At 34.3% G+C, this 19,989-nt stretch overlaps 2 protein-coding genes and 1 non-coding gene across 3 annotated transcripts; all 3 read right to left on the bottom strand.

The window, feature by feature from the left end:
• Nucleotides 1-851: 851 nt before the first annotated feature.
• LOC116031470 lies at nt 852-2,118 on the bottom strand. The gene has a single exon (XM_031273690.1). The coding sequence runs from the start codon at nt 1,901-1,903 to the stop codon at nt 1,235-1,237; it is 669 nt and encodes a 222-aa protein (XP_031129550.1). The 5' UTR covers nt 1,904-2,118; the 3' UTR covers nt 852-1,234.
• Nucleotides 2,119-16,140: 14,022 nt separating this feature from the next.
• On the bottom strand, nt 16,141-16,256 carry LOC116033734. Its single transcript, XR_004100907.1, has one exon. It is a non-coding gene; the product is annotated as a U5 spliceosomal RNA (small nuclear RNA).
• Nucleotides 16,257-16,976: 720 nt separating this feature from the next.
• LOC116033507 lies at nt 16,977-19,744 on the bottom strand. The gene is made up of 2 exons (XM_031276253.1): nt 19,195-19,744; nt 16,977-18,874 (listed from the first exon to the last, which is right to left on the bottom strand). Exons 1-2 carry the CDS (start codon nt 19,567-19,569, stop codon nt 17,321-17,323), a joined length of 1,929 nt encoding a protein of 642 aa, XP_031132113.1. The 5' UTR covers nt 19,570-19,744; the 3' UTR covers nt 16,977-17,320.
• Between the last annotated feature and the right edge of the window lie 245 nt (nt 19,745-19,989).

The following is a 19,989-nucleotide window of genomic DNA, read 5'->3' on the forward strand; positions in this document are numbered from 1 at the left end:
ATATATTCTTTCTTTCTGATTTAAATAATAATAATAATAAAACAAAAACAGTTATTAAGTTGATAAGTGACAACTGCGGGGTCCTCTATATATCTTAATGAACATTTCTATGCTGCATTGATGGCAAAGAGAGAAGGAAGAATGAGCTTATGTACTTTTCTCCAAAAAGATAAGGCACAAACTACCCACCCTTTTATTCATGTTTTCCTTTCCAAATCTTTCATTTCAATAATCAAAATTCCATCTCACGTTACAGTGTCACACTTAAAAATATCATATATTAAAAATAAAAATAATAACTGGTATTATTTATTTTACAAAATCTTTGATTACATATTTATCCCTATCATTCTAAAAATCCAATATATATATATATGCTGGTCAATACCGATACTCAATACTATCATGCATATCATATATGACAATATAAAAAACTATTAGTAATGATTTCTAATTATAGCCAACATCAAATGTTATAAAAAAAAATAAAAATCCTTCAAATTCATTTCAACTTATCATTTGGGCCTAAGCTCACTTGTGCACCAATGGCCCCATCAACCATATATGTTCCACCTATAAGCAATTGGGTTCAATTTGGTGGGTCTCTTTTGATCTTTAGCCACGGTTTTACAATAGTTATACATGCACCCGAGTCCACCTAATTTCAAAATGAATTCTTCACAATTTACTTACTGAATATTTACAATTCAAATTGTGATCTTTATCCACGGTTTTAGATTTACTTGTTTATCTAACGACTTATATATTATTATATTTTATATTTCTTTAAAAAAAAAGTGTGGATTGCATTTAAAACCAAAAAGAAGGTAATTTTCATTAAGAAGAGAATATTTATCACCATAAACAATCTTCATTTATTAATATTTCAGAAGTGGCACAGCAGTTTATAAATCCAGGCAAGCTAACTAAGCTAAGCTAGCCTCACTATTCAAAACCAGTCATGATTGAGCTGAAGCAGATTTCACTATGTTCCACAGCAAAAAAATGACACAAAAAACTTTTTCCCAAACTCCAACTTAATTGGTACAATTTTGAGTCTAAATCGTTGTTAACATTGAACCAATATGGCCTGATCGTTGTCTAGGAAAAACATCACTCTATCAATAAGGAAATAACCAATATTAATCCATTCCCCACTTTTACCTCACTAGTAACGTAACAATAATCCATCTCATTAACCCTAAAACTTGGAATTGATGAAAGTTTAATCAAATCAGCCATCGAATCCTGTTTGGCTCCACACAGCATCTCGAACTCGGCTCAGGTCTCGACCCTTGAGCGTCCGCCCCACGCCCTCGAACACCGAGTGCGTGGCGGTTTTCCGGTTCCGGGCGTATTCCCGGGCCAAGTACTCGTGCGGTGGGACCATTTCTTCGTCGTTGTCGTCCACGGCGTCGTCCGAGTCGTGCAACGACTCGACCGAGTTGACTCGGTATATCTTGGACCAATCCGGGACGTTCACGGGCGCCGAGGCAGCCACGTGGCGCCCACGTGGCGAAGCCGCCGCCGCCACGCCATCTTGCTGTCCCCGGAACTGGTGCACGATCCGAGACGATCCCGTCTTGCCGCCGGAGTCGTCGAACGCCAATGACAGCCCGCCCACCTGCTGGCGCCGGTGGTGGTGCTCGTGCTCCGCACGTGGGCCGTACCGGCGGCTCCTGAAACCGCCCAACCCACCGTTACTCTCGGGAACGGCGCGTGGCATCCACTCCCCATCCTCCGCAAAACTCTCGTCCCCGTTGACCATTTCCTCAACCGTTTGCCACACGTCGTCCTCCCCGAGCTCCGACGCCTCGTTCCCCGTTTCATGACCGTTACTGTAACCGTAACTCCCTAACAGCATCTCGCTCCGGCTCGCCGTAAGTTTCCGACCCTTCGCCATTTTTCATCACCACCGGCTCCGTTCTACCCGGACCCACGCCCGGAAAATTCAATCTTTTTCTTTTTTATATACACACACACAAGAACACCCGTTCGTATAGTCCCGGGATGTGGGTTATCGGAATCTTGATTTTCCGGCGACCCAAAAAAAAAAGTATTTGAATTGTATGAGTGTGAAGTGAATACTACAGCCCCATAAGAGAGAAAGCTACAAATTAGCATAGACTGTGTTTAGAGCGGTGAAGTTGAATATATAAGAAATGATTGCATCAGATCATGCATGTAAGGGGACCCACCCTGCATTTCATATGAATTTGGGGTTCATTTCTTCTGCATTTAATGAATGGCGATTATGAAATTTTACGATGGGGACAAAAGCAAAACGGGGTGAGAATAGAAGTCGGGTACGAAACTGTAAAATCAATAAATAAAAAAATAAAAAGGAAAAGTAGAAACAAATGCAAGTGGGACTATTTTATTTTATTTTATTTTATTTATTATATATAATTATCTTCAAAAAAAATAATGATTTGACGGAAATCTACGCGCGTTTGGAGGGGGCGGTTGTACACGTGCCAAAATGGCGGGTGGGAATATTACAGACGATCCGATCCGATGTTGGGTTTGTGAATGTCAGGGGAGTGATGATAGAAGAGTAACTTTCTGCAGTCGAAAGTGAAAAGTAGAATGTACTTACCTTAATTGTTAAAAGGTTTGATTAACAAAATCTTTCTACTAAAGCCACATTTTAGATTCCTCTACTAAAAGAAAGGACTAATCTTTATTTATCTTTCTTCGAATTCCCAATCTCGAGAGGGAAATGTACTGGCACGACAAAACATTTAGAATGATGTAAATTATGGTAACTCAGTTGAAAATAGAGACTAAACATTTACTTACTGCACTACTGGTAAGCCTTGATCACTGATATTTTTTTTTTCTAAATTTTGCCCATGTGACCAACTGAGCTACCAATTGAGAAAATGACATTTTGATTCTTAAAAGTTAAAATGGAAGTGGTTAATTTTACACAACTTTAACAATTAAATATAGATAGAGCATAGACATAAAATTGTAACTTTTATGTAATTGTAACTTAAAGAGACATGATGGCTCATTTAATTGTTAGGAGGATAATTGAAGGGAGACATTATTTTAAAATGATATAAAAATTCTTCAAATTGGGTTACAAACTATTTTGTCAATATTTAACGGTTATGATAGGATTTGATTAAAATTATTTATATTAAGAACAATTGAGAGAAAAAATGTGAGTGCACTATACTATATCACTATAATTCAGAGTTAAAAGTATTATTTTTTCAACACGATTTATAAATTTGTTAAAATATTGTCAACTTTACAAAACCCTTGGTCAGCATAACTACAAAACGCAATTAATAACGTACATTAATTCCAAAACAAGAGCTGATTGAAGGTCGAAAATTTTGTGCCAATGCAATGTATGTGTCATGTAGTTGTTAATGGGAATTGGAGGTATTAACCCAAGTACCCAACTTGTCAGCAATTTCATTTTATGGTAAAATACTTTTGAAAATGACATCACAAAACAACATTATTTATGGCCATGTATCAGTATATCAGTATTTTGTTTTCTTACCTAGTTCAACTGATCACCCAATTCAAAATAAGTTTATAGTTTTTGTTTTATTAACAATTATAGGATGTAGAGTTTAATATTCTAATTTTTTTTTTAACGAAAAGTAATACTAATAAATGTTTTAAAAAACAGCAATAGAATTCGAAGGTGACAAAAACAGGAAATATGCTTCTCAATCAACATCCCCAATCAATAGTAATTGTTGATGACCCACACTCCACATGGGAAAAAGCTCAGTTTATAGTTTCTACTTGCCATTGCTTCAATGGCCTAACAAGTGTACGATGTTGAAGTTTCCTGGCGTCATATTCTACCAATTAAGCTACCAATTATTTCGAGCAAGGGATATGTAAAAATGTAATTTATCTACTTTTAAAACAACTCTAATCAAGTTAGTCAAACAGTAGTTAACTTGATAATCATAAAGTTTCAAGTTCAACTCTCTATAGGAGCTATTTATTGATCTTCTTAGTAGCTAGGCAACGTAATCTATGTTAGTTTACCTCATTGTGATCATTTGTCAGCTAGGGTTAAGAGGTGCGTCTTCACCCAAAACGCACCAACAACTTACCTCGTAAAATAATTAATAATAGTTATGAATCTCTATTACATAGACATTTGCCATAAAAATCAATACGGAATATCAAGAAAACGTACAGGTATTATTCCTCGTAGTATAATACTCCATAATTGTGGCCTACTGGCCTATAAAAAAAGTAAATAAATAAATAAATAAATAATAAAACCCATAATGAAGAAAGACATTGTAAGATTAAGAAAGACACAGCCTTTGTAAATGACAAGGGCACATTGGACGGTCCAGAATGTAGGAGGGGACAACGTGGGTCCCACAACTGACTTAGTTTCTATGTAGTGAACAAAATTGCTTCCCATCATAATTCAACATCAGTGGGCAACAAAGGTCCGGCCAAGGGCCCAAAAATACTCACATCCAACCTGCGTGCATCACTTAAAGTTGCTGTAAGGTTGAAAAGATTGATTTTTCTTTTTCCCTTAAATTCTTGTTGTATTTTTAAAAAATATTCATTTTTATAAACATATATAAGAAGAGTGTATGTATTTGTTTTGAGATTGCATGTTTCATGCAACGTAATTTAGGTTGTATAGTAACCATTTGGCACATGCGGACGAAAGACATATATAGCGCATGTCGCACGTATAAAAAGTGTATTGTGCACCAACTGTACTTGCCCTACCACGTATGTATATATTATCGTATTAATAAGTACAACGTTGGAGAAACCCAGTCAAATTAGTCCAACAGTTGGTTTAATAATCACAAGATTCCAAGTTTGACTTTTCATATGAACTATTTATTAACTTTCTTGGTTTGAGTTGGTGAGCCAGTTAGCTATGGATCAAACAACATAATAACCTAGATTGATTTATCTAATTGTAATCTTTTGACGGCTAAGATCACAAGGCAGGTTTCACCAAAGGGCTTGGATGTATGCGGGTGTAACTATACCGAGATTCTGGAGTTCCACGATCCAAAACCTATGTAATTTAATTCGACTAATAATTCACAATGAATTAGTAGCTCTGCTTCGTTGCCTAGCTGGTAGAGTAATAGGGCACCAAAACTTTGGAGATCCAGTCACATTTTGTAATTTCATTAAAACTTGGTTCAAGATAAGAGTAGGTGGAGGTACTCGGGATTGGGCGGGATATGATATGATGCAATCTTTTAATGAAAGTGGATTGATTGGGAGATGGTCCACGTCAGGTTGCAATTGTGGTCTGTGAAGGAGGAGGACACATTTGGACCAGTTGGGTTGGCGAGGCGTGGACCCTTTCAGCATCCAAGTACCACCAGAGCTTAGTGGTTAGGGCAAAGGGTTGTCAAAAGTATCCTATGCTGGCCAGCTTGGCACAACATATATATAATACTCGAATTCAAGTGAAATCTATACATATTTTTTATTTGATTGCATTTGATCCATGTCCATCTGCCTTTTTTTTGGTTCCTATGTACTTGGTTTCTCAGCTGTAATCAAGGATATGACCAACTATTATGTGATAATCAAAGGGTGACGTGTCTATTTTTATCTTTGCTCCTAAACTTCACCCGACCAATTGATCTGCCTATGCGAGCCTGTCTATTTTTATCTTGAAGTTAGTCTTGGTGGATGAGTAAATCACTAAATCTGTTTAACGGCATGAAAAACATTAATCTTAGTTTGAATTGATGAACCAATTCAACTCTGTTGTGCCATGGGATGCCATTATCTAATTATATATTAATCTAAGCTACACATTACACAAATCTCGACATCAATTTATTTCAAGAAATTCTTGAGATATAGTAATAGGCACAATAGCATGGAATACTCCTATTTGGACCGGGGTTTGAAACCAAACTTCTCATTAGGAAGATAAATTGGCCTGGGCGATTTAGGTGATGAGATCCAATCAATTTATATTCAACTTTCTATCACTGGAATCTGGACGGCCAAAAAAAGACCACCACAACTCCTCTCTTCTCGAAAACACATACATCCCTTATAAATCCCACTTAAACATTGTGTTTTTATTGATTGATCACTATCAATAATAGTACTAAATTACTAATCATTCTCCATTTTATTTTTCATACACAAACAAGCTACCTAGAGATACAATTAGATCTAAGAATAATTATTTTAGTTTGCACATGACTTGGTTTGGTGTGCAGACAACTCACATCTATATAGCATATATTCTTTTCATATTATTTTAATTATCTCGGTTACTATTCAATTGTTAAACTAATGATCAACTTTATAAATAATTTGAGTTAACCCTAGACATTATACACAAAACAAGATGGATGGATGGAGTATATATACAATTTCACACACAAAATCCCAATGCATGCGGAACTTGCTTTTGCATGCCCATGCCGGTATTTACTATACGTTGCCAACCAAGAGGATATGATTTCTGACTTTAATTTGTTGGCTAAGGAGTCTTACGTTTTTCAAATGAATAAATTCTTGGGTCGAATGACACGACATACAAAATTTTGCTTTTTCTTCCCAACTGGGAATTAATGGGTGGTTGGAGGTCGTCTGAGTGTATATATGCAAAGAAGATCGAAGATCAGAAAAGACTATTGAATGGGGGAGACTTTTCCATGAAGCAATTCCAAAAGGCCATTCTTCTTGATCTTTAAAATCCGAATTGAAATAATGGTGTGTTGATTTCCATTCAATGTTGCCAACACCTTTTATAGGCTTGAGATCATAGCTGAAATGGTCCGGTCGTCCAGTATATTCCCTATACTTTTGTTGACGGGGGAGAAAAAAGTAAAGAGTTATGATTAATTTAACATTTTCTGGTATAATATATCTATGAATGAACTGCACTTAGAGGTAAGTGTACTAGAAACATTATGTACCTTGACCATCTGGTCCCAGAATCATGGTCCCCCATTTGGTCACCTCTTTCGGTCAAAGGGGATGATGCCAGTTTGTTCGATCTCATGACTTTCCATTTGGGAGGATCACTACGTGCCACTTGACCACAAGGTCATTTAGGTTATTATTTCATTCATGCGGAGTTTGATTCATATTACCCAAAATTCTTTAATATGGTACATCATTTATAAGAGTCAACGAACGGCAAATCTTAAATTTGTATTAGCACTCCCTTTATCAAATATAAGATTTTAAAAATAACTAAAAGAAAGAAAATGATAATTGTATTTTAAAGAGTTAAACTCCACCGGATGTCTGATTTTATTTGAGAAAAATGCAATAAAAGAATGTTGCCTATTTTTTGTTCGATATCAATTAAAAAAGTTACGTTATAAAAATAAAATTAAATAAAAAGTAAGGAGGAATGTATTTACGTGATATAGACTCTCGAGTAACTACAAATTATTTCTAGCTAAAAAGAATAATAAATCAAGTAACCTTATCATACTCAAAAGTCATAGCATGACTCAGCCACAATGAAAAGACATATAAAGCCAATATAATATGAGATATATATGCTAAAACATACACAACATAAGAAAACTAAATACAATGAATCTCATATATACATACATACACTAGCCCACTCCCTAATAGTAGATATGACTACTTATCATTTATCAAGATCTCATATCCCAAAAAGATAGCTTAATTTCATGATAGAGTAGACACATCCATACGTCATACCCTCATAGTCTCCCATACTAATCATAATTTTTTTATAAAAAAAATATCAGGACATTTGGTTTGGAACGAGGAAAAAAATTATAATTTCGTAGGAAAAGAATATAATGAGAATTTAAATTACATTGTTTGGTAGACATGAATCATTGTATAATAATAATAATAATAATAATACTTCACGTACTGTTTTCAAAAATAATAATAATAATAATAATACTTCACCATGGAATTGCAATTCTTAGGGGACCTTAGGAATTACAATTTTCTCCGATCAAACCATAAAATTGCAATTCCATGGAGTTTGGTAGAAATGAAATTACAATTCCGTCCAACCAAACACCCCATAAAAGTCGAATGTCTATTCGAGACCATGTTGAATTATAACATTAATCGAAATAACTTTTTAAACAATTTTTTTTAAATATTATTCGAGAAAGAGTTGAAAAAAAACCTCAATATCTAACATAAAATACATGCAATAATCAATCTTTTAAATTTACAATTATATTAACGACCTGCTTATCAATTATACGTCAAAATCGATTTACATTTCGAATAAATCAATCACAATATCGATCTCCACCAAATGTGGGGACAAAGTGCCATATAGTCGACTGTTGTTACAGCAATAGGCAGGACAAAGGGGAGAAATTTCTTGTCAAAGAAAATTAAATTTCCAGACCATCGTACCAAGGCTAGGTTATAGACATGTACATTATTTACTAGGCAATATTAAAAAGAAATACATACATACATGGCCCGGCATGCTGCCCATGGTCACTACATAAGCCATGACAACACAAAAGAGCTTCCTATTCTCTGTATTTATTTTTATTTTTATTTTTATTTTTATTTGTTTTTCGATCCAAGCATGCCATGACAATAGACAATAATTTTTTTACTAAATTGTAATCTGCCTCGTAAACCAATAAAACTAAAAATCAAATGCTTATTGTTATCGATCTCGAAACTTATAGCATCAAGTTTTGAATTCACATGAAATTTGCGTCTCTGCCTAACAATCCCCTCCCAACATTTACCATACATCAATTTCATAGTAGTAGCGGATCGCCAACCATCAACTATACAACTTGCTTGCGCAGTAGCCATAGCTACCAGCCATTAACTGCGACACAACATATGTCTTCAATGAGAATCAAACACTTATCAAGAATATATTTTCTTATATACTTACGTAACAATCAACACTACATTTCAAATCTCCAACAACAGTCTTCTAAACCTTCGATTGGCAAAATTTCATTTTGTATTATTATAATTCATATTAGGAGAGGAAATAACTTGAAGCGAAAGCCTTATTAGAAATCTAGAATTGAGGTAACAATTAAACAAACTCAATATAATATTGCATTCGAGAACAAATAATAATAAAATTATGCATGTAACTAGAATACTAAGGTGTATGTTAAGAATTTGATAAAAATTACTATGATGATGTTACTGTTATTTTAGTTTATTTTATACCGGGTAGGATTCACTGTCTAGAATCAGAATCTCAACTATTGAAAGCAAAGTGATTCCCATGTGATCCCATATATGGGCTACAGATGGGTAGATTTCCTGTTGAATGATTGGTTTAGAATTGGTATATACTTCATCTAAAATATAACATAACATAATAATCTTAAAATCAAATTCCATTTGGTGACCTAGTAAATTGTGCAGCCAATTGGACAACTCACCTAACATATTACATCAATAATAATTTTTGGATAAGAGAAACATCATTTTCAAAATAAAGAAGTTACAAATAGTATAATATTATAAAACTATCGCATAAGATAATCATGAATGAAAAGTCGATGTTTATGGTGATTCACTAATCTAGAAGCTCATATTCGGATCCCTTTTTGACTCCCTTTCTTTCTTCTCAATGGTAGTAACTACTTTTCGATTGATAATTCTTTCTTACTATGCACTGACATTTCAACGAGAGCACTAATAATAAATATTCAAACTTAACGAATTAACTTATTTTTTTAAAAAAAGTAGCTAGTCCATTAAGGGAGAGAACTCTCAAGGCGAAATACCACTTCATAATTTATTGTGCAGCTCATGTGAATTGCGACCTAGTAAATTAATTGTGTTGTCAATTGGACAACTCACCTAACATACTACATCAATAATAATTTTTGAGATCAAAGAAACATCATTTTCGAAATAAAGGCATTATATAATGGTATAAGACTATAAAAATGTCACTTAAAATAGTTATGCATGTATGATTGTATGAGATGCCGACATTTATGGTGATCCACCCTAGATGGCTCACATTCATAACCCTTCTTCATTTAATTCCCTCTTTTTCTTCTCAATGGCGGTAGCTATCTTATGTTGATAATTATTTCTTGCTACATACACACCGAACTTTCAACAAAAATGTTAATGATGAGCATTACATTCAAACTTAAGAAATTATTCCAAGAGGCTAATCCAACAAGTGAAGTAGATTCTCAAGGTTAAATATCACTTCACAATTTATTTTGCAACCGATATATTATTTTATCAATATGTATGTACATATATTCACTTGGTATTTAACAAAAAATGATATATTTTCTATAATGTTCATTATTTTTGTGTAACTTGTATTTAGAATGTCAAATCATATAAATAACTTTGTCTTTTATGAAAATTATTATTTTTACCAAAATTTAATTTTCTATTATTTGAAAGTGATAGATCAGATAGTGACTTATATTTAATCTCATTATCCAAAAAAAAAAAAAAAGTATGAGACTAAATAAAATGAATTTAGGAATCAAAGTGAAGACAGGATAAAAAGTATGCATAGAAGTAATAATATTTTCAAAGCAATTAAGTGGAGATCTAAATGATTAAGTAGTGGTTAGTTGTGATTGACAAAAATATATAGTCACTATATGATGGTGTGTATTAGAAATCACACAAAAAATGTAAAATTTACTAAAAAAAAACTCTATGTTACAAGCTCAACCACACTAGGAAGTAGGAAGTAGTATATTTTTTTATTAATAAAAAGAATTGATATAAAGTAATCTATCATTTCTAATTTTGAAGACAAACTTAAGTTTTAAAATTTCCTCTTTTTTTTTTTTAATTTTTTTACATCAAATGGAAAGAAAAACTCCAAACAAAATTCAAACGAGAACCCATTGGGACTATGAGACTTGGTAATAAGTAACAACGTAACCCTCTCGCAATATGAATTGATCAAGTGATAAAAGGCAAGAACTTCCAATCATTTCACATATCAATCACGAGTGAGGAAATCCCTAAGAAGATGATGATTACCATGTCAATTTTGTTCTCGAAACTTATACTCCAACTAGACCTCACGTGCTATTCTCGTCTATAATCTTCTAAAATATTCAATAACTAGCCCCGAAGCATAGCACCTCTTGTTAGCCATTCAACAATCTATACAAAGTCACTCTCCACAACCCTTAATTCCATGTCTACAAAAACTTTATGAGCACATCGACTTTCACCATTTTACACGACCCTGTATTATAAAAGATTACAATACACACTAAATTTATAATTATATTCAGAATTGTAAAATAATTAATCATCCATATTTGACAAGATCTACGACTACACAACTGTTAGAGATTTTTTTTTTTTTTTTACAAAATAAATTTTAGCATTTGATATGTAATTTAATTAGTGATTAAAATGGGATTGGACAGCAACGCAAATTATTGAATCATGGGATGGGTCGTCGCTGCTTACGTTTGATATTGACAGAAGAGTATTTTAATGTGGATTGTTAATTAAAAAATAAAATTTGCAGCAATATAATACATATTTTTTTGAAAGGATAATAATATATTTTTTATTAAATAAATATTGGGAAAATGTTGAGTGACAGCTTTGTCAGGACGTCCAGCCAGTCGTGTGCTCTAAGATTCTGGATTCCTGACGCCATTTTTATTTTTTACTCTCCTCACATTCTCCTGAAAATACAAAGTTTTTCTTTACCTGCGAAACTCATATTAAATTATTATTAAAACTTATATATATAATATAAAGACTTACTGTAATAGTTGTTACTCTTTGCGCAAAATCTTAAATTTAAAACTAAAATCTTTTCATTTTGATGTAAATAAAAGTAAAATTAATTCTTAATTTTAATCATTATTTGACTGTAAATTCATTGTAAATTTTAAAAAATATTACCATAATAAATATCACCCTTGTAAAAAATCAAGAATGGCAACATATAGACATTTGGCCATTTGGGCAGTCATTTTTGCAGTGAAAATGGTAATCACTATCCTTAGACATGTATTAATTAACTATTAAGTAAACCTCACTTATGTGTAATTAATCACAATAGAAAGATCGATCTTGTACTATTGATTCGATTAAAAGAGTATTGATCAACAAGAATCAAACTCGTGACATTCATATATGAGAATCATGTTTCACCCTCCACTCACTCGATAAGTCTTTTCAGGGACTCGAACAACGATTTTTTAAAATGATGAGAAATGAGAAAATTATAGATATTATTTAACAATATACATTAGATAAATTTCACTTTATGACGAGGTGAGCCATTACTCGGACAGTGATTTTTCCTTGGGAGTTGCGAGCTAGACGCAGGTAGGCATGATCCATGTATGTGAGGAAAGCGACAGCACCAAAGTAGAGCACAAAATGAGTGGGCTCACATTAATTTATTTCCCCAATCCTAATTTTTGCTCTTACAGATTGCGCCATCACATCACCTGTGTTTCCATCAAACAATCATACTTCTCCATCAACCATTTTTCTAGCTCTTGATTCCCTACCATAATGCTCGATGAGGTGTCGAACCATGAGATGAGGTTTTAGACAAATCACATGAAAATAGATCTATAACTTCTATATTATGGTTATGTTTGTATACTTTTTACTAGGTTAAAAGATAATGAACTCTCTAAAAGGAAACGTTTTTACATTTTTAACAAGTTTCAGAAACTAATAGAAAATTTGGTGAAAACGTTTCAGGATTGTTTCCGTAATTAAAAAAAGTTTCAAGTGTTGTGTTTTTTTTCTAAGTGGTCTAATTGATTAAAATAAATTTTTGGGTAACAAACACAAGTTTTTATTCTTTATTCCAACCCTTATAGACCCATATATGTTGCATATTGTATATACCTCTATACTCTATAGTGTTTTTTTTTTTTTTGAAATATTAAACTAGTTAAATTTAATATTTATGAACAAAAAAAAAAAGATATTTTTTACTCCTGAATTATAGTGATATTGTCTTTTTTACTCCTCAACTATAATATAAGCACACGAAATTTCTCCCCTCAATTATTCTCAAAGTGACTAGCTAATTTTGTTAAACTCCTAAAGTAATTGCTAAAACTCGACATAGTAGCTTATAAATGTAATACTTATATGTAATGTTGCACTTATATTTTCCCTTATAAGTAATTTTGCACTTATAAAGAAAAATGTAAAGTATTATATTTTTCTTTAAAAGTATTACATTTTCCTATATAAGTAATAAATATTTTGTTCTTGATTTAGTATTACATTTGCTAGTATAAGTATTACATTTCATCTTAACACAGCCTGTCTCACGGACAAAGATCCGTAAGACAGTCCCACATAAATTTTTGCCAAGTTTTAAAACTGCCATTTTTCTGTGTCACTTTCTCATTTCCTTGGTTGCTACTATATTACATATTACATCCATCAATTGGTCAATTTATAATCTTGTTTACTAAAAGTTGAGTGAGCACAAGATTAATTATAATCAGTCAAAATATACCATTATGAGAATCCTAATAGAATTCTAAATCATATGACACTGTCCACTCACCAAATCGCAAAACATATATACAGCTACGGCATTAAACAAATTGTCTGGTGACTAAACGAGAATCTTATATTAGCCCTCCCAAAATCGAAAAGCAAAACCACTTTGTTGACCAGATCAGTTTCATGCATATATACACAAACATGGATATAAAATTCTTCTTCCTCAATCCTTTCAAGGTGGACCATTCAAAATGCTTTGCCAAACATTTCCTTAGTAATGATTCTCAGCATTAATTATGCAGTCATCAAAGTAGGTATTAACCATAATTATTTCGAATGTTATTTTGATCAAACTAATGGTGGTTAATGGCTGGTGGCCACATATCCCTTGTGCTATTAGCCCACTGCATGTCAGCATTTTTTAAAGTCAATTTGTTGCAATTGATTGCAGTGGCGTCATTGTGAAAGAAACCATTGATCTAATTATGCATATACTAATAATATAATTGATGTGCTAGTGGATTTATTCTTATTTTTTTATGAGTCAGCGGGACGTCGTTTTCATAAAAACTTGTATATGGCTATTTCACTCGAGGAGAGTTTTAAATATATAATTTTTAATGAAAATGTAATAATTTTATATTGTTAACTAGCAACACTTATATTAGCTTTCATTTTATATATTGAGGGACTATATTTACTACACAATAAAACAATTGAGAATTACCTTGACTGAAATTGAAAACAAGAGATTAAATTGTATAATGGTTAATATTTGAGGGACTAAAAGCTTAATTTACCCAACTTTTCTTTGGTCATAGATTATTTCATTTTCATTGGAAAGTATTACTTGTTTCTTAAAAATTATTATTGGAAATGTAATATTTTTCCCGTGAAAATGTAATACTTATTATTTATAAACATTACCTATTTAAGATTCGTCTTATGTGAGATGATCTTACACGCACTAGACCAATCGTATCCGTATGGTCATATATAATTTTAGGAAAGTTTACAGTGACAAACATATCAATGACAATGTAGCTAGTGTTGTGTATATGTATATTATTTTCTAGTGTATCTGCATGAACTATAAAGACTAGCATGTACTAATGCATACGTAATTGTATTTGATACTATCGATACCCTTAAAAAATTTGATACTTTTACATTTTAAATTATGATCTAGTCGGGTTTGAAACGATTAGGAATTGAATTAGCTGTGGGATTGCTCAAGAGGTGCATACAATTCAGTGAGGGGGTTAATTACTGTATTCGACGGTGGAAATCCTAGGGACACTTAAAAAAATAGTGTGGTGTTGCTGTGGTTGGATCTATATACAAGGTTGTTTACTACATTTATGGATTACACATTACATTGTTTAATCTAACTTATTAATTACTCTATTAATTACAACCAAACATGTAAAAATAAATCATTTAATCTATAATATCAACAACTATATTGAATAACCTTTCTGCCAAACACTTACATTTGGAATAAAATTCACAAAACAAAAATATATGCAACCTTTTTAACTATATATAGTTACAACTACACCCAAATAGAGTGCACTTAAAAAAATGAGATAAACTAAAAAGCTTATATAAAGGGTAATATGTAAATGGTAAAAGGTGAGTGTTTATATAATTCTCACTATTCATAGAGAAAATTGCATCACTGCATCAATTGACCATTGGTTGATAGGTCGGGGATTCTCTTTTATCATTCTATATCAACCACTCTCTAACAAGCCGTCATACATGAAATTTTCTATTTAAAAAGAGAGCAAGGAGATGATTGGATGTATATGATTGCATCGATAAAGAAAATATATTGCTTCAATCTTCACGTGCATGCTTATTGACCATTATATTGATCAGTAAGAAACCCCATTCCTTACATTAATATAACATTTTTCACCAATACTACACTCTAATAAGTATTTTCATCATCATACACACACACACATATATATATATATAGCATCCAACAACAATAAAGAGAAAGAAAATGATATGTCACCACCAATGGTTTATCTAGGGATAGTGGCCCTAAGGCTTGGAGGTACAACATTTCATAGGTCAAGTGGGGCTTAGTACAATGATTAAGCAAAGTACTATGCGTTGTTTGTTTTGCCATAATAATGAATGAAATAATTGATATGTGTTTGGTTATTAATGGTAATAGGATAACCTTGAATCCTTGATGAATCAAATCAATGTCATTTTTATTTTGTACTTAGCATTGCTATTTTGAGGTAAGTTGTTTTATATCTTTTAGAAACCATGCAGTTGGTCTTGGTCTCAACTTCATTGACTTTGAGTCTTTAAGTCATCCCCAAATTCTAGGGTTGGAGATTGAAATGTGCATGATGAATTGATGATGAGCACAATTAGTTGCCCACTTTCACCCTATGGTAAATAGTTTTTTAATTTCTTTTTAAATTTTTTTTAAAATAAGAGTGATTCTTATTTTGGTTTATTGATTATTGTGTTTTTTGGTTTTTTTTAATCATTGAGTTGAAATTTATATATCAAGCTTGGTTTCACAGTATAACAATTGATTGTTATTTTAGTGGGCCGGGTAACATTCAAATCAGAACACATGCGGGCTAATAGAAAGCCCCATACCGTTGCACACAAATTGGGCCCAATAAACGCATTCAAACGTTTGAAACTTGCATTGTAGGATTCCCCGAAGGAAATCCTTTCAAAAATTAATATACACCGTTGATCGTGACTAACACACGGTATTCTTTAGTAAAAGGCGAAAGAATAGTTCGCATTGTGTCAATCACACGGCTATGATTAATTGGAAAGGAAGAATTCCTTTCCCTATATTTCATACTGCCATCTTGGGGTACTCTCGTCTAGTTCGATGTGGGACACTTGACTGCCCTATGCAACCATGAGAATCTCATTCTAACCATCTTGTATTGCATAGATACTCTTGTATTAATCCTTGGAAAATAATAGATGTATGTTCTGCACTAACATGACATATTATGATTGGTTGGATGTTACGTTAAACATAATTTCATAGTCACTACTCAAGAATGTGTCTTGAGTAAACCACTCATTATAATCGTAACCGACAAAGAATCACAATGAGATAAACCAGTTTATGCTGTCATAGTGAACCGGCTCAAACTAAAAGAACTGGGATTCAAATCAAGCCAATCATTAGTTATATGCTTTACCAAACAGTGTTAGCTCAGGTGGGAAGGGTTTGAGTAGCTTCTGAACAGGACCTGACCAAGACTTGATTGGATTAGTCTCGTATGACAAGATGCAGATACTAGTGTAGTATAAAAAAAGAATAGAGAAAGGGCAGTGCATGATGTTGAGAGAGGAGAGACCAAGAAAAGGATGGTTGGGGGTGAGGTCCCCCCACTCAAACAATATGAAAACAGAAAGACAAATCAACATTCACACACCACATCATTCTGATCAAGAATCATTTCAAGGATCCCAGGCCTACCAAAATAGCCAAGCTGTTGTAAGCAAGGAAAAAGCTGCTGGAGTAGTGCCAAAACTCATATATTTCCTGCTCCCACTTAGCTCAAAAAGATGGCTTCTCAATCACAGCAAAGTGGCAAGACAAGAGAGATAGGACACTTGAGATTTGCATGATATTCCTGTCTACTAAGTTCATTTTACCACTACAAGGGAGGGGAAACAAAATCACAGCCACAAGAAGCAGAAAATAGCGACTTTTACTTCCATAGAAACAGCCTTTCAGGCTTTCACCGAGTTCCCGGTGATAGCAAACTGAAAAATTACTAAGAAGGTAAGGGAAATGGGAGAACTAAATTTACAAGGAAAATTTGCATATGCTGTTGAGTGGAACACTGAACAGCCGAGTTTGCTAAGTCCTCTGTTTAAGTATATTTCGTAACTGTGATTTCTGGCTTTCTAACCTCGCTTCTAAAAGCTTGGCTTTCAAACCCTGCCTTGGGTTTCCCCGGGGCCATTCAATACATCCTTTCATAGCTCGGGCTATGTGGTGGTTTCCCAGCACAGGGGAACACGAAAGGTTTACCAAACCATCGTGGCTATTTGTCACTTCAACTGATGATACTTTCTCTAGTGAAGTGACGTCAATATTATGACTAGACCCGTTCGATAGCCTTCTGTTCTCATCAGGTGAAGTAGTTGTCCTGCATTCATCGTCATTATTTGGCGAGGAACTCCAAAGCTTGCGAAGTGTTGTACCTTTCTTCTTGGAATGTTTCGGTTGGACACATGAGATTTCACTCGTTTCAAAGCCCGGGGAACCCTGATCACTGTTCTGTTTAACGTATCTGTTTTGGACAACTCGATTGACGGACTTTTCACTTCCCCCACAAGTGTGATTTGAACGCTGATCGTCGACTTGAGTAACAGTTCCTGTACTATTGGCATCTTTGCAACCCTCGTCGTTATCAACAAAGCTTTTTGAATAATTACTCCTTATGAATTTGCGGAAACTATCAGACCCAGGATTGACGTTGTGGATTCCAGAGGCATGGCTTGGGCTGTTACCAAGGTAGTAATCGATCCCCAGCTCTTTTGCTCTACTGGTTTCGGGACCCTCGGAGACTGCATACTTGTCATTTGATAGTGGAGAGACGGGGGAAAATTTTGGTGTCTCGTGGTTTTTGAGAGTGTCTATTGCTCGCTTGATCATTCTAGCTTCACCGATCTCAATCGTGTCAGCACTTACATTTCTTGATTTCAGAAAAGTCTCGAGACCCGATATCAGATCACTCATCTCACTGTATTTTTCTTCAAGAATTAGCCTCGCATCTACCAGCTTCATTTGAACCCGCTCTTCACGCCAAACCTCGGACAACTGCAGCATCTTCCTCTCTTCATCTACTTCATCCCGAATCTTCGTGCATTCGCCATCCAATGCCTCAATTTCCGCACTGTCTTCTTCAACCTTCTTTGCTAAATCAGTGCACACCTTTTCCAGTATCTCTCTCGCTTTCCTTTCTTTCTCGTAATCCTGCATATAACGTCTGACAGATACCTTGGTATCAGCGAGATCGCTAAGCAACTTGGAATTAAGCATGTCCAATTGCTGGCAGTTTCTCCTCTCCCTCCTCAACTCGCCCTTCAACTCATCAACTATTTTCCGCATCTTCTGGTGTTCTTTCCTCATCCAAAACGCTCTTTCCTCACTCAGCTTGTTAACAAAATGCTTGAGTTTCTTCCTGGAATGCTTATTCTCAACTTCGAGCTCTTTCACGCGATTTCGAGCTTTCAGTACCTCAAATTGCAAAGCAGAAGCAAATGACAGACATGGAGTTTGTTGGGTTCTACAAAGCCTCACATGGCTATGGAAATGGTAAACATCTCTGGACAATCTTGAGTTGCCAGGGTCCCACTTTGTAGCTCCCTCAATTGCAGATTTGGGAAGTTGCATCCAAGAATGCAGCTATTATGGCATCAATGAATGAAAGCATTGAATTCTAATTAGGTTTTGATCTGAACTTTAACCAGGCAAGTCTAAAAATCAAAGCTTTTTTTTTTTGTTTTCCAGTTATTCAATTACATGCATACAAACATTCAAGAAAGTAAAAGGGGAATTGGAAAGGCTCAAAGTTTCAATTCCCAATTTTCATTTTTGTCATTTTCAGGTGACCAAAACAAACTGGGAAATGCAAAAAGATGAACTTTCACAATTCACAAAGATCGAAACTTTTTTTCAAAAGAACAAAACCCAAAAAAAGAAGAATGTCTATTATTCAAATTTACCTCGAATCCAAGGCGATCAAGAACCCTACCACAGTCCCACTTAGCGCCACCGCCGTCAATACTATGCAAGCCGATTTCCGCCGCCAACTGCCACAGCCCGGCGGCGAGCTTCCTAGCGGAAACCGCCACCAATTCCCCGCTTTTCGCCGCTCTCCGGGGAGCACCACCACCGCCGGAGACAGCTAGACGCGTATTGTCCCCATCTTCGAATTTCCAGCTCAAGAGCGGAGTCGCCACCCCACTCCCGCCCGTCCTCCGTCGAGCGCCGCCGTGGTGGTGGATTTTTCTCATCCTCAGACGACGGAGCTTGGCATCTCCCTCGACTGACCGCCAGCTCGCCGGCCAGGATTTACAAGCTTCGTCTGTGATCTTCATTGCTTTTGAAAATTCTTTGTCGCCATTTTTTTTTTTTGCGGTAAAAAAATAATGAATGGGAGAGTTTGAGAGAGAGAGAATATAGAGATTGAAGAAAATGTGCTTTAATTTTTCCCGGGCGGTGCGTCGACTGTACGATGATAGGGGAGTGGGGTGGGGCTGTCGGGAGTTTCGGTGGTTCTAGGAGAGGAGAGTGATTAAAAATTATACTCACAAACACATTCATTAATGAAAGAACACTTCACGAACACATTTGTTCATGAGCATTATTAGACGAACACAACAAACTTATGTACGAGCTATTAACAAATTAGTCTCAAATTCTGTTCAAAATCTGTTCATTTACCTTAATAAACAAACATAAATGAACATTTATCGAACATTAACAGAAATAATATATTGAAAGCTCTATTTGTTAAC

The sequence above is a fragment of the Ipomoea triloba genome, chromosome 10, assembly GCF_003576645.1.
Source record: "Ipomoea triloba cultivar NCNSP0323 chromosome 10, ASM357664v1".
Lineage (NCBI taxonomy): Eukaryota > Viridiplantae > Streptophyta > Magnoliopsida > Solanales > Convolvulaceae > Ipomoea > Ipomoea triloba.

Coding starts and splice junctions, on each gene's coding strand:
- LOC116031470 (XM_031273690.1), bottom strand. CDS start 1,903: ATGGCGAAGGGTCGGAAACTTACGGCGAGCCGGAGCGAGATGCTGTTA.
- LOC116033507 (XM_031276253.1), bottom strand. CDS start 19,569: ATGAAGATCACAGACGAAGCTTGTAAATCCTGGCCGGCGAGCTGGCGG. Junction 18,875..19,194: donor TTGATCGCCTTGGATTCGAG/GTAAATTTGAAT, acceptor ATGCCATAATAG/CTGCATTCTTGGATGCAACT.